The sequence below is a fragment of the Nicotiana tabacum genome, chromosome 24 (assembly GCF_000715075.1).
Source record: "Nicotiana tabacum cultivar K326 chromosome 24, ASM71507v2, whole genome shotgun sequence".
Classification (NCBI taxonomy): domain Eukaryota; kingdom Viridiplantae; phylum Streptophyta; class Magnoliopsida; order Solanales; family Solanaceae; genus Nicotiana; species Nicotiana tabacum.
The window spans coordinates 6,119,380-6,129,505 of record NC_134103.1 but is presented as its reverse complement, the minus strand read 5'-3'; the positions used below and the strand labels follow the sequence as shown (position 1 = coordinate 6,129,505).

At 36.0% G+C, this 10,126-nt stretch overlaps 1 protein-coding gene across 1 annotated transcript; it reads right to left on the bottom strand.

Moving 5' to 3' along the window:
• Positions 1-917: 917 nt before the first annotated feature.
• LOC107786607 (LOB domain-containing protein 40-like) lies at positions 918-2,790 on the bottom strand. Its single transcript, XM_075247991.1, has 2 exons — positions 2,542-2,790; positions 918-1,834 (listed from the first exon to the last, which is right to left on the bottom strand). Exons 1-2 carry the CDS (start codon positions 2,726-2,728, stop codon positions 1,284-1,286), a joined length of 738 nt encoding a protein of 245 aa, XP_075104092.1. The 5' UTR covers positions 2,729-2,790; the 3' UTR covers positions 918-1,283.
• Positions 2,791-10,126: the final 7,336 nt, after the last annotated feature.

The window sequence follows — 10,126 nt, the reverse complement described above, 5'->3', positions numbered from 1 at the left end:
TACATCAAGGTCATCTGTTATCAGATCATGACAGGTTCCATATATATACCTTGGACCGACCAAAAAATATTACTTTATATATATAGAGGTAAAAATATAAATATAAAAATTCTTAACGGGTTAACAATTTATCCGATAAGAAAATTAAGTAATCCTCTCCCAATCCGTTAAGTCGTTAATTATAAAATTTCAATTCGTTTACCAACTATTACCCCGATAATCCGATATCAATAAGCCAGTAAGCTATTTTTGTAGTTTGATTAATAATTATGGATCGATTTTGAACGGCCCTAATCCTACTAATGAATGTATTTTAGATCATTATTACTATATCTTGTCGTCAATGTTCTATTAATTGCAGAGAAGCCCCTAAATTCTTGGTAACCTGTCCTGCAGGTAGTCCAGCATGTTCCTCATGTCTATGATCCAGAAATAAGGCAGAAGAAAGCCTGAAACTTTTTGGGGGGAAATTGGCAAACTCGAAAGTATACTCCACGAGCCATTGCATGAATAGCATTTGTCGACAAAATTTACTCCATGCATTCCCACGTGCTTACCTTCTTCTTAATTTCTCTCCTATTTCTCTGTCACCAATCCAATTTCTAGCTCCTTTAACTTTGTTGATTTTAACGATACAGATTTTTCTTCCATATTACAAAATCCAGAATCTATCCGACAAAGTCTTTCTACCTCAGATAGTGGGAAAGTCTGTATACATCCACTCTTGCCGGACTTCACTTGTAAAATCTATTTTTCATGTCTTAAACACAACAACTACTGCTATTTCTTCGCGAACAATAAAGAAAGGGAAATAAAACACTAAATGAATCAAAAATTAAAAAATCAAGTACTAGCTTCCCGTGCTAAGAAGTAATCAAAGAAAAGATCGAAAATAATGAAGTGCTCACGCTAACAAATATAGATAAGAGATTTTTGAATAATAATAGTCAAATTTCTTCTAGATCAGCCAGGCCGAATCGAAGCACCACTTGAGATGGGGATACTAGTTAATTAAGGGTGCCAAAATCTTGAAATTTGTTGCATCTAGTTTTTCATTCAGCAACATATATCTACATAATTACACTTCTTTCATCTCTATCTATGCGTATATATCCACCCCCCCACCCCACCCCCACAAACCAAAAAAAAAAAGAAACTCTAGATAAACAAAAACAAAACGAAAGACCACTAAAAAGGAAACTACTTTTCCTTTTGTTCTTGGCTGATCTAAGAACCAACCGATAGCAGAAGCAGCCAAAATGGTCTCTTCAACATCTTCTTTATTATGCTGGACTCATTAATCCAAGAGTGAGCTCTAACCCTACATCACCACCTTCCTCCAATTTCACAGGCAAAACCGCCGGTTCAACCCGGTTCACCAAGGACGGTTCAACAGTTTCAACAGAAAACGAGTCATGACTTGGTGCACGCTTCAACTCATCTTCTTCCATATGATGGTCAAAATCCCACCCTGTAATACTAAATTTTAACGGACCGGGTTCGTTTATCATGTACTCTGTTGCAGTAGTTTCAACTTTAGCTTTGCGCTTGAATCTGTTCCTAGTCTTGACTACTTGGTGAATATCAGTTGAATTATTTTTGGAAATGTGTCGAATATCACAGCCTTTTAATGGCATGATTTGATGAGATTCTTGATTATCTGTGTTGTTATCGTCGTTGATTGGGATTTGCATTATAGTAGAGCCTTTGAGAACTGATTCAACAGCTTCTTGGCAACGGCTCCAGTTTCCTGAACACATCAACCCGACTGAGCCGTGGACCGGGTTAATTATCCGGCCACAAGCTTCATATAATAGAGACCTAAAGATGGCTGCACAAGGCACAATATCAACAACAGAAAAACAAAAGCATTTTAAGAATGCTCATCAACATGCATATGAGTATTATGTTTTTTATTTTATTTGGGTGTGGGGGGAGAATGCGGTAAACCAATCAATTTTCGTTACATATCGGGACAGGGAACCAGCCCACCGAACTCTATTTCCCCAAGAAAAAGAGAGGGCGCTCTTCTAATATTTAGTTCCTAGCGGCTCTATCTCTCTATTTTCGGGGGGGGGGGGGGGGATGATAACAAGAAATCAAAACTTTAACGAAAAATAGCCAGCCAACAAAACTACTACATAGCCAAGCAACAGAACTACTAAAATTTTCTGTATATAAGTATATGTTCATATACTCATAACATTTTAGTGTTCAAGACAAACACTAAAATGTCACACTTGAATCTTAATGACCTAAAGAAAATTTTGAACCCTTTTTTCAGTTCACTAGCTAGAATCTTTACTTAGCTAAGAAAATTCAATAGCTTAGTTAACGACTAAGGACGTAACGGTAGTCTGTTTTTTGTTAGTAGTCAGGTAGAGTTGATTCGGTCATTTGTTGTGTCCTGCAGTGTGCTCATCTACAGGTACTTTGTTTTGACTGTATATAATACCTTTGGTAATCAAATCTTTTATATATATATATATGAATTCAAATTCTTGAAATTTCTAAAATTTGTAAAGAATAATATATGTAAGTGTCTGAGATGATCGGGGCCAGAATTGATGAGGTTAAAGAGGCCAGCGCGGCCATAAAATTTGGCGAGGAAGACAGTAGCGTTGGCTTGAGAATCAGGTGATCTGATCCATTGAAGACATGGTCTTAAACTACAGTTTTCACTACAACCTTTGCGAAGCACTCTGCATCCATTGCAGCTCATTCTCATACTGAAAAACACACAGAAAAACTGGAGAAAAACTTAAGAGAGAAACTAAAGAAAGAGGAAAAATGTTATAGTGAAGGCGGAGAGAAATGGAGAAGGGGTATTTATCAAGGGAGAAAAGAAGGGGGTGTTATGAGGGGGGTGGGGTAGGCTTGAGCTTATGTCATGTTTTGGTGACCAAGCAAATTGGGAGAAAGTAATAATACCTGAAAACCAGAAATTGTTTTCTCCTTATTTTATTTTTTATGTACCCACAGTTCAGGTTTGCTTTAAAAAATAGCACTCCCATTTTTTTGGCCTCTTTTTTGGTTCATGTGGCATGCCTTATATGTGAAATGGAGTAACTTATTTGTCTATTATATATTCAAGAATTTCTTTTTCCAAAATAATGACTTATACTAGAATACTTTCTGATATTTAGCTTAAAATATATACATTTACATGTATATCGCCTCATATTTTACTCATGTCTCGTAGATTTCGGATGTAAAATGTATTGATTTATGCTAATTCGTGATATTTTTATATGTAAGAATCATCCGGAGGCAATAGGGGGCGAAAGGTGCGAGATTAGAGGCAAAACGGAGAAAAAATAAAAAATGTTGAATTCCAGCGCCCCACACCACCTATGGCGCCGTTTACAGAATGCTCAATTTGTCAACACCAGGGCTAACGCCCCACGCTGCCATGTGTGCTGGTGACGGAAATTTCTCCAACTTTGTCCGGGACAAGGTTATTTCAGCCCTAGACCTACCCAACGCATATAAAAATAAGACTACGCCTGTTTTGAGAGGGGAGACGCCATTTTGAAGGGAAAATACACACAAGGAATATACGAAAATGAGGAGATCTCAGTTTTCTTCATCTTTTCTTAGTATTTTCATTTATTCAACACTTGTGAATTAGTTTTGATATTATCATGAGTGGCTAAAATCCATAGTTCTGGGGTTGTGATTTAGCCATGAATATTGTTGTTTAACGTTGACTTAACCTTAATTACAATTCACCAATATATGGTTGTTTCTTCTATTATGTGATTAATTGCTTAATTGTCTAGCCAGCAGTTAGGTTCTATTTACTATCTATGCTATGCTTGGGAAAGCCATATTTAGATTAGAGAAGAATTGAAGAGAGCATGATCTTAACTCTGAGGGGAGGGGGGTGGATTCGTGGTTAGGATAGGAATATACCTAGACACAGTACTTAATTAAATATCGTAATCTTAATGCGTTCTTAATAGATTGATTCCATAAGAATATAGGCGTTAATCTATTTTGAATAGGCGAGTAGTACTTCGGGAGAAGGCTACGAGAGCAATTGTTCGATTAATTAGCAATCATGAGTGAATTGTATGAAAGGGAGAGTTAACGAGAACACAATAGGATTGGTGAATCGATCACAACCCTGGAATATTTGTCTCTACTGAATACACAATAACTATTTTGTTGCTTGATAATTTAGTTACTAGTTAGAATTATAGCTGAGTATAATCATACTTTTGAACTCTGCTTGATTCGACTGAATAACAATCGTGGTGAATTTAGTAGGTAGGTAATACAAGTCTGTGGGTTCGACACTCAACTTATCATTTTATTACTTGTACGATCGCGTATACTTCTGTGTGCGCTTGGGAGCAACACTTTCCTATAGAGTTTAAAAAGTTTCAAAAATCAGCCAATTGTAAGCTATAACATATAGTAAGTAACCTATTATAATATATTAAATTACATTAAAATTCATTATATTGTCAGTTTATATGTACTTGTATCATGTTATGTTATATATAGTTGATTTAGTTTCCCATAAAATACAAAATAACTTGGCTCCACGTCTAAATAAGGCTTGGCCCGTTGAGAAAGTTTCAGTTTCATTAATAATAGTCCTTTTACTTTGTGGTAATAAATTTGCCATTTATCATATACTAAAACTAAGACATAAATGAATCATGATGGCTAAGACACTTGAAAATTGATATCCTACCCTGTATTAAGAGGATAATTTAAGATAATCTTTCAGGAACGGCGGAAACAAATAAAAAATTTAGAGTAAATAGATTTCTGAGTAAATATATATATTACATACAATGTACATAAAATTTCACATTTTTCAGACTGCATTCACTTTCCAGCATTACCTTAGCCTACAATAGTAATAGTTTGATACTATTAAGCTTACTGGAGTGTCAATCCAGATTAATCGAGGATCTAATACGAATATCAAACATCAAATGAGAAATAAAAAATATAAATAAAAATTATTTTCGCGAGTCCGAATATAAATGCAATTTTTTTGTTCAAACATTCGGCAAATACGATATCCATATTTACCATTCTCTTCATCTCACACTACTAAAAAATTGGCGTCTGCATAACCGATCGAAATCGGTCGGAATCGAACAAACACCGACCGATTACCGACCGTTTTCAATTCATCAAAAAAAGAATGATCGCAATAAGGGAACGATCGCAGTCGGTCGATATTACCGACCGAAGTCAGTCGGTATTTGTCAACGCACTTTGACCAGTTATCTGACACAAAATAATCATACCAACCGAAGTCGGTCGGTATTTTTGAAAATAATTTTTAATTATTTTTAAATTAGCGACCGACGTCGGTCGGAATTTTATTTATTAATTTTTTTTAATTGTTCAATTCCGACCGATATCGGTCGGAATGATTAAAATATTTAAAATGTAAAATCAAAAATTCCGACCGCAGTCGGTCGAAATTGTTAAAATATTTAATATTTAAAATCAAAAATTCCGACCAAAGACGGTCGGTAAATTTAAATTTTGGAAAATCAAATGAACATTTCCGACCGACTTCGGTCGATAGGCGGTCGGTTTTCTGGGTATTGTTTTGGCAGAATACAGCTGTTTTATAGCTGCACTACCTGCCAACAGCCAATCACCTATAATGGCAACATTACATTGTTGTCATTCAACCACTAACAACAACAACAATAATAATAACAACAATAACAACAATAACAATAATAACAACAATAACAACTATTAAAACTATATTATTAACAAAACATCATCTCCATCTTCACTAAACTATACTAACAAAACATCATACCTAACAACAAAACGTTTCACAAGTGAAAAGTTCAAACATCATTCAATGAGTGTTTTGTATTGCATCACCTCCATCTTCACTACTAGAAGCTTCATCGTTGGCATGGTTCGAAGGATCACAACGAAAAGGACTAGCATCTTTGGGAAAGCTCACAAGACTGGGGAATGGGGAAAGCACCACTAGCAAGAAGATGGGCTAGCTGACCTTGAAGGAGATTAAATTGTTGGTCCCTCTTTTCTAGCTGAACTTGAAGGGTATCAAATTGTCTATCTCTCTTTTGTTCTCTAGCCTTTGTCTCTTCAAGCTCTGCTGCCAGCTTTGCGATCTTCTTCTCCACAGATGAGATAGTCGACCTATCAATTGCCTCGCCTTGGGCAGAAGTCCTTATACCTTGCAATTCAGCCCTGTAGCGCCGAAATGATCTCTCTGGAAGGCCGTATGCTATCCCATTTTAGGACCACTGACAACATCCAGCCATATCTTTTGCGCTTCTTCGTCTGAAACGGGTGGTCGCTCGCCTTGCTCATTCGGTGGCAAGCTCTGAGTGTACTCCGCCACATTAATCTTGTAGCGACCCTTTATTTAGAAGATAGAAAATTATTAACTATATAATATTATAAATATTAATTTCAAGTTATAGTAGTTATGAAACTTACATATGTAGTCTCCGCCCGGTCCTTGACCCATCTAGTTGGATATGTCGGTGCCTTCTTCTTCTTCTTCTTCTTCTTCTTCTTCTTCTTCTTCCGGATGTGAGTCTCCATGAAGAACTCATCATGAGTCATCTTCCTCCCATATTTGTTTCCTACAAATATAATAAAACATGTTAACTAAATTAAAATATATAAATATAGTTTAATATATATAGAATTAAATATTTTAAGGAATTACCAGTAGTCTCATTGCAGTCCCCATGCTCCTTGCACCCACACAGTGCAAGGAGCCACCCTTCTCAGATGCTCGAGCCTTCTTTTCCTGTTCACTCTTTTTCTCGAACTTCTCAGTGGTCCACTGCCTCAGCAGATCCTCCCATATGTGTGGTAGAACCCATGAAGGCTTCTTGCTCTTCTTTCGAGCACAATAGAAGGGATCAGATAGTCTCTTATGGCATTTGAACTCAAAATTTGCAAGAATGGCACTGTTATGCCCGTCCTCCCAGGCACACTTAGTCTACAAATGAAGTTTGTAATATTAGATGAAAATATTGATAATATAATACTTAAATAGATAAGAATTGTATTAAAACCTTAAATTGATTGAAAATTTGCTCTACGAGCTCCGGTGGAAAGTCACTCCAAGTCGTATAGGGTGCATTATACAACCGGTCAAGAGTTTCAGTGATTATCTTTGTAGTCCGATGATTAGGTATGAACCTGCAATATAGCAATTATATTAAATAAACAAGACTAGCTATTATAATTCAGCAAAAAATAAAGAAGTAATAAATAAATCTTACCCATTGACCTCACGCCTGATGATCATCCTATAATAATGATCATACCGCACCTCCTCTGGATCATCTTCCTCCGATAAATCTGAAGCATGCGCAGAAGGGGAGGCATCTGGCTCAACGCTACTATCCCGAAGGCGAAGTCTAGAAATACTAAGAGACGAATTCCGCGGAGAGGGAGACAGGGTCACTGATGAAGATGGTTGCGATCCACACCCTTGCTGCGATCTAGACCCCTGTTGCGATCCAGACCCCTGCTGCGATCTGGCTGGCTGGAATTTAGATGGATGTGATCCAGCTGGTGATGAAGCAAATAGAGCAAATGACGGGCGTATCACCACATGGCCCTGTGACTGGTGACTCGATGGACCAATGTAATTATATGCAGGATCATATGGAGGAAGCGGGGTATAACCCTGTGGTGGAGAATGGTAAGAATACTGTTGTGAGGGCGAATGGTAGGTAGTCTGATGAGTAGATGGATGTGGTGGAAAAGATGTGTGCCTAGAAGATTGCTGCCGGCCATCAGCAATGGAGGGATGCAAGTGTGGAGTGGAATGAAGCAAAGGTATAGCACCATCATCGTGATCAATAGGCCTTTTATCCTTTCGTCCATATCGTTTGTCCATCTCTTAAAGTGAACGCTTTACCATTTTTCATGCAGTAAGGACATGCTAACTTTCTAGCAGTCATCCACCCAGACAACATTTCATACAGAGAAAAATCATTAATGGTCCACATTAAGTTAGCACGCAAGTTGAAATTTTGCTTAGTTGATATGTCATATGTCTCAACTCCATCATACCACAACTGTTTTAGCTCATCAATCAGAGGTTGCAAATATACATCAATCAAACTCTTTGGATTACGGGGACCGAAAATAACACAATTTTAAAAAAATATATGAACTAGTCATACACATTTCAGGCGGAAGATTATACGGCGTAATAAAGACTGGCCATCATGAATATGGTGTTGGAGAAACAGAAAATGGCGTGAAACCATCAGCACACAAACCCAACCGAACATTCCTCGGTTCACTAGCATAATCCGGATACGTCCTGTCAAAATGCTTCCAAGCATCCCCATATGAAGGATGACACATAACACCAGGCGGCCTTCTATTTTCATAGTGCCATCTCATATGAGGAGCGAAACTCATCGATGTGTACAACCTATTTAATTTAGGAATAAGAGGTAAGTAATGCATCGACTTCACATCAATCTGCTTCCCGCTAGAAACCCGCTTAAAACGAGATTTTTCACAAAATTTATAACTTTCTAAATCTGCATCACCCTTTATAATACAACATGTAACCATCTTCAAAAAAATCGATTCTCATAGACGAGAGTCCTAACTTAGAAACCAATCTTTTAACCTTATAGAATTTTTCAGGTATGTTGAAAGTTGGGTTAACTAGTTCACTCATAAGGCCAATGAAAGAATCTATTCCCGCTTGAGAAATATTGGTATCTGATTTAATACTTAAATAATCTAACCGCAACAGACAAATGAGAGTGCATACTCCCTTCACTTAGTGGATGACTAGCGGCCTCTAACTGTTCATAAAAATATTTTGCCTCTTCGTTAGGATCTTGTTCAACACTTTCATGGGGTTCAAACTCGAAGTGCATCCCAAAAGCATCTGCAACTATTTCATGGTATCTAGGATGTTGAACGTTATTCCTCACTAACCTACTACTTTCACCAACAACTATGTTATGAAATACACCATCACCACCATCAACCTCTCCATGACTAGTACATACAAAATAAGTATCCATAAACCCTTTTTTTTTTATAAAGATGAGTCTTAACATCCTTCGATCTAAAAAAATGCAAACAGTTGCACTTCACACAAGGAGACACCTAATCATCCCTCCGATTTGAAATGGTTCAAGTGACATTGCATGCCTAATAAATTCATTAACCCCATCTATAAATTCCTCCCTCAAAAACCGTCGATTAGGATAATTCCTATTATACATCCAACTACGATATTCCATCTACACAGAGAACAAATAAATAGTATGTTATATTAATTTAAAAATTCACATATATCCCTAAATAAGTTCTTTTAAAATTCAATTATAAGAAGTAATTTGAAAGTTCACATATATCCCTAAATAAGTTCTTTTAAAATTCAATTATAATAAGTAATTTAAAAGTTCATATATATCCCTAAATGAATTCAATTAGCTTAGATTGTATCATTACACTTAGTATTAGATTGAGAACTAGCTTAATATATTCTTGTAATTAATTTTAAGTTTGATATAATTTATTTAAAAGTCCATATAATAAGATTGATTTATCCTTGTAATTTATTTTAAGTTTTAATCATCAACTCACAATTATACAACTAAATTTAATTAAACATTAACTAAATCCTAATTTATATAATTAAATAATTTAAATTACTTAAATTCAAAAATGTAGATAACTAACCTTGAAATACTATTAGCACCTACGACAAGCATCTAGGCCTTCCAAAATATAAAAATTCAAAATTATACAGAATACCAATTCACAAAGAGGGGCTAGAGTACAAATATAAAATCTTCTAATATGTACAACCCTAAATGATAAATGATAACACATGAAATATTTCAAAGGTTCAATGACAAGGAAACTTATAATTATACAACTAACTTTAATTAAATATTAACTAAATCCTAATTTATACAATTAAAATAATTAAAATTACTTAAATTCAAAAATGTAGATAACTAACCTTGAAATGCTAGGATATGAGGTTTGATTTTGGGTGGCGGAGGATGCAGTGGGGCCGGTGGAACAGTGGCAGAGGAGGGGAGGGAGACTTCAAAGTGCTTTGTTTTTGGGTGAGGAGGGAGATAGGAGTTGATTA

What these genes read in the sequence shown, in the direction of transcription:
- LOC107786607 (XM_075247991.1), bottom strand. Translation starts at nt 2,728, where the DNA reads ATGAGAATGAGCTGCAATGGATGCAGAGTGCTTCGCAAAGGTTGTAGT. An exon ending in TGGCCCCGATCATCTCAGAC is followed by an intron (nt 1,835 to 2,541) that starts ACTTACATATAT and finishes TTGTGCCTTGTG; the next exon opens with CAGCCATCTTTAGGTCTCTA.